Consider the following 5,000-nt stretch of genomic DNA (forward strand, 5'->3'; position numbering starts at 1 on the left):
CGATCATCGCCACAGAGCTGATTAACTCCGGCTATGAGTTCGACCAGGGCACCATCATCTACAACAGATTCAGGTGAGTCTCTAACACAGCAAGTGTCTATAATCAGATCACAACACACATCTCATACACCAGCTCAGGTAATCCCTCTTACCCCTGAAAGTTGTACAGACCTCATTTATTTAGTAACTTCTATTTATTCTATATATTCTCTGTAGTGCACAGAATGCAGTTCTTTGAATTCCTATCAAGTCTGTGATTTATGCCTGGAGAAAACAGCAGAACCCATGATAAATGATCCTCTACAAGTGGGCAAAGAATTTTTTTTCTTCAGAAATCATGTAGCTTTAACTTGTTTTGAATTTTTTTACAGGTCTGTAATTTCCTACAGGACCACCGAGAAGCCCGTGTTTTCCATTGACACAGTTGCAAGCTCAGGTAGGCCTGCTTCCAAAGCTAGGGCCTTTCTGTACTTTCTGGAGATGTTTTCTTATTTATAACATTTTGAGCTCTAAAACGACAAGAAAAGAATTCCACTGGACAATGTGGTAATGTGCTGTAGATGAACTATCAATCTGTTGTCAACATTTATTACACGTACAGTTAATGATTATTTTCTATATATGTTTTTTTTTTTCATGCAGAGAACATGGGCATCTATGATGACATTGATGCTGATGTGCTCAGGAACTACCAGGAATTTGCCCTGGTCAATGTTATTTACTTTGGGCTGAAAGAATCCACCACCAGCGAGCAGAGTGCTAGGATGACCGCTATGGACAACGCGAGCAAGAACGCCTGTGAGTCACTCACCCACCTTACTTCTCCTCTCGGCACCAGATCTTTCCTTAAGTTTATTTTTCCTCAAATAAATTAGTTATCACAACAATGGCTTTATATAAAAAGTCCTTATTTTTGTATTTCTCTCCTACAGCTGAGATGATTGACAAGCTGACCCTGACCTTCAACCGCACTCGCCAGGCTGTGATCACCAGGGAGCTGATTGAAATCATCTCTGGAGCTGCTGCTCTGTAAGATCTCTATCTGTGTATACTGATTCACTCTCTCTCTTCCTCCGTCTTCACTCTTAATGATCTGTCTTTGTTTTTAAATTTATTTTTTTAAACACCATAATTCATTTAATTGCCCCCGAGTTCCAACATGTTCCGGTAGTTTATCGGCCTACCATTAGCAGTCTGAGTGTGGTAATATGCTAACATTCAATCTAAGGGTATTTCATCTTAGACATGAATAGCCTTCAGTTCCATTATAAGGGTGAAATCCACTAGTTTTTACAGAATTATGATGTTAGTAATGTCAGTTGTACTGGATTTCATTTTGACACTCGGGCCTCTTCACCTCATCCTCTTTTTAACTGGCATTCATTGTCATGACTTTCGGTTTATTTCAGCTTCTTTTGTCATGTATTTTGTCATTGCATTTGTTCATCTCTTGTATACTAATCACATTACTCACATTCATTTTAATTTGTTCCCACCACCTTGATTTCTTTCTTCTACTCACTATCTTGCACCTTGTATAAATTCCAATGATGGAGGTAAACAGAGTGAAGCAGCAATAAATTGTAACACTGTGGGTGTGTTTGAATAGCACAAATTCTGTGGTCTAAACGTTTGTGTTAAGTTATGATTAAGTGAGAGCCACTTATTCTGCTCTTCTTATAAGCTTTGCTAGAAAATCTGGTAGATTTTTTTTTTCCACAAAAAGAAAGAATATGACCAGGTAGACATTTTTCATATATATTATATATGAATTATATATAAAAATGTATACTTATTTTAGCAAATATGCGAGATCTCATTTCCTGAACAGATTGCTGTTTTAATTGTACACTATCTGACTTGTGGAGCATTTCAGATGCACAGCTACCCTATGTAGTTAAATAAACGTAAATGTGTCTGAAGATTAATAAGCCTGCATAAGCTATGTGCTACTTAAACCCACCCTGGTGTCAGTAGACGTCCCCCATCCTACACTTATTAAAGAAGGGTCTTGGGAGTTTAGCAGCTTTTTGTGTAGCAGGCTCAAGGTTTATCCTGGAATACATCTTTAGGAGATTTCCATTTCAATCTTGAAATGGAATTAGTGACTTAATTAGTAAAGGGAAAGAAATCTGAAATCTGATTACAGTGACAACTGGATTGTTTGGATTCCTGTTGATTAATAGAAGAGCAAACATAGTAAATAAAACTCATTTAAAACATGTCATAACCTTGAGCCTGCTTCTTCTTATAATCTAATTCCACTGAGAAAACTCTGAGTGGTGTGCAGAGCTTCATGATTGTTTGTTTAAAAAAAACTTTTTCTTTCTTTCTCCCCCACAGATAAAGAAGCATGCAGGCCAGTGTGATCATGGAAGAAATTATTTGTTGTTCAGTCATCTGGAATAAAATTGAAAGCCTATTTGTCCTTGTTTGTAAAATATCAGTAAATAAAACTCTTACATTGACATGTCCACCCATTTTGAATGTCTCTTGTTTATTAGAAATTAAATGTTAGAAATTAACACAAAGACTGAACAGTTCTTGAGGATTAACTATGACTCATTGATAGATTTCTTTGTATGTCTTACCGCTGGCACTGATGATGGGTGTAGGTGCCTCTCCTTCTTTATCAAAACACTTTCACAGCTTTTACCACGTGTGTGTGTGAGGGTTTATCAGGTGCCCAAAGGTCAAAGGTACAGAGAAATTGAAATAAGTACTATATTTCAAAAGGCCCACTGAATTAATCCCATCAGTAAACTCTCACTAATGCACTCTGTTTTAATGAAGCAGATAAAATTACCTTGAACCGATTACTGATGAACCCAGTTGACTTCATGAGGCTTGCATTGTTGCTTTTAATAATTGGAGATCAAAACAACTTTGGCCTCCTCATTATCCCTTTGCAACATGAACCGTTCTCCTTTTTTAATAAACATTTAGAGTCGAGTGTCACAGGATCACATTCAGTGGTGTTGCATGACTGCAGTTTAATAAGTCCGAGGAAGTCTGGGGTCGTTGATTAGCCCTTCTGATATCACTACACAAGGGAAAGTTTAGTTTGGCCCAGATAACATATTCATTATTTAAATATTTGCTACCGGATCCTTGCGAGGTGAGGTCTTTGATCCGGGCTCATTTTATCCATCGCTTCATGTGAAAAGGTGAGACTGGGTTCCAGTCGGTTTTAAATTCCCTTAGGTGCATGATTAGTTTAGTGGCAGTTTAAAGCACAATTACAAAATCAAATCTGCTTAATGGATTAGTCAGAAAAAGTAACCGATGATGGCTGCTTCTGTCCCAAGCGAAGTCTTTGTCTTAGACAAGTATTTCCTATTACATTTACCAGACACCCTTATCCAGAGTGACTTACAATTTATACAGCTGAGTAATTGAGGGTTAAGGGCCTTGCTCAGGGGCCCAGCAGTAGCAGTTTGGTTGACCTACGATTTGAGCTCATAACCTTCTGATCAGTAGCCCAACACCTTAACCACTGAGCTACCACATTCTTTATCTCTTGATCCAACTAATCAGCTAATTCTCAGGTCCTGATCGGAAGTAAGTGCCTTATAGCAAGGAAAACACTAAAGTGTTGTTAGGAACATGTGCCTTAGCATGAAAGAAAACATGCTTTTCCTTTGCGCACGCGCAGTAATGATCTGCAGGGGGACTAAAAATGGCGCCCAACGTGGGATCAAAAAAAATAACGATAGCTTTAAACTTATTTCAGAAGATGAATTATAAACTGTCCGGATTTTAGCGGATTTGCATCTTCCAAACAGCGCCTACCAACAGAATCAACAAGACTACCAGCAGCCTTGAGACCGAAACAGAGACGTAAACAAAAAAAGCCAGTTTCCTCGCATCCATCACTCCATCGATTTATCTGCGCTCTGCACTTAGGACGCGAAAAATGGCACATACAGTGGAAGAACTGCCGCCGTTATTATTTACTCAACTAAAGCGCATAACGTAAGAACGTAACTGTTAAAGAAATCCGGTACGAAGCTGAGTAAACAAAAAAAAGTAAACAAACGAAGCTCATTGAAAAAGCCTTATCGATCGCTCTGTGATCGTCCATCTGATTCAAAACTGAAAACTTCTGACTAACCTAAGTACATATTACACTGCGTACGTAAACGTGACGTTTATACGTGTACTCCACGTGTGAACGGTGTCATGAAGGATGCCTCAAGAACGTAAACATCATCGATCAGACGTGGCTCTTTTGCGCATGCCTAATCGATTGCTCGGTACTCGTCACTCCTGAAACTAAAGATGGCGCCTACTATGGAAGAAGCGCCACCGTTGTTATTCGTGTAAATGTTACATAAACGAAGCCAGATAGCGCGGTTTCGTGGATTTGAAGGTTCGTGGTCGTCGGGGAGATGTGTGAGAGCTACGCGCGCTCGCTGATGCGGGTGGCGGTGGCGCAGCTCTGCCAAGCTCTCGGCTGGGACGCGGTGCAGCTCTCCGCCTGTGAGCTGCTCTCTGACGTGCTGGAGCGCTATTTACAGCAGCTAGCACGGTGTTGTCATCGTTACTCCGAGCTCTGTGAGTGTCTAACCTCGTATACCATACCACCGAGAAGCTACAAATATGCACCTAAACCCATCCGTGTTTACATGTTTACATCTGTGTCCTAGCAAGCTAACATTAGCTAGAGTAGCTTAGCCGGGCTAGTTAGCATGTGGCTAACCGTCAACATCGAGTATATTTATATGAGAAAGTTATTTGGATTTGAATCCGAATTGGTAAGATTCAAGTTTAGTGGCATAAGACTCCAGGAACACAGAGACAACATTGATGGGAATAGAAAAAAAATACATGTATGTAAAAATAAAACGATGGTTCCTTTGGGTAGATTCTGGACGTTTGAAAGTGCTATACAACTTGTTGTTGTATAGGATGCTTTGTTGTTGTTGTTAGTAATAAAGATACCCTAGAAACTGTCATGGTAAGTGACGAACTTGTGTATAAACAGGTCACACACCAGG

At 39.6% G+C, this 5,000-nt stretch overlaps 2 protein-coding genes across 4 annotated transcripts in view; both read left to right on the forward strand.

The window, feature by feature from the left end:
- The window catches only part of atp5f1c (ATP synthase F1 subunit gamma), a 4,527-nt gene extending 2,051 nt beyond the window's left edge, over positions 1-2,476 (forward strand). Inside the window, exons 5-9 of one of the 2 annotated variants that reach the window (XM_027153947.2) lie at positions 1-73; positions 372-436; positions 643-798; positions 933-1,029; positions 2,344-2,476. The exon at positions 1-73 is cut by the window's left edge and continues 71 nt beyond it. In XM_027153947.2, the coding sequence (XP_027009748.1) occupies positions 1-73; positions 372-436; positions 643-798; positions 933-1,029; positions 2,344-2,347 (395 nt within the window). In that variant the 3' untranslated portion in view covers positions 2,348-2,476. Of the gene's footprint in view, positions 74-371; positions 437-642; positions 799-932; positions 1,034-2,343 lie in introns of those variants that run through there. The other variant, XM_027153948.2, reaches the window with a different exon arrangement.
- A 1,197-nt stretch (positions 2,477-3,673) lies between these two features.
- The window catches only part of taf3 (TAF3 RNA polymerase II, TATA box binding protein (TBP)-associated facto), a 52,501-nt gene continuing 51,174 nt past the window's right edge, over positions 3,674-5,000 (forward strand). Inside the window, exon 1 of one of the 2 annotated variants that reach the window (XM_047804358.1) lies at positions 3,674-3,975. Coding sequence is in view for 1 of the 2 variants with exons in the window: in XM_027153945.2 (XP_027009746.2) it covers positions 4,392-4,557 (166 nt within the window). In the remaining variant the exon portion in view is untranslated. Of the gene's footprint in view, positions 3,976-4,013; positions 4,558-5,000 lie in introns of those variants that run through there. The other variant, XM_027153945.2, reaches the window with a different exon arrangement.

Source organism: Tachysurus fulvidraco, chromosome 19 (genome assembly GCF_022655615.1).
Source record: "Tachysurus fulvidraco isolate hzauxx_2018 chromosome 19, HZAU_PFXX_2.0, whole genome shotgun sequence".
NCBI classification, from domain to species: domain Eukaryota; kingdom Metazoa; phylum Chordata; class Actinopteri; order Siluriformes; family Bagridae; genus Tachysurus; species Tachysurus fulvidraco.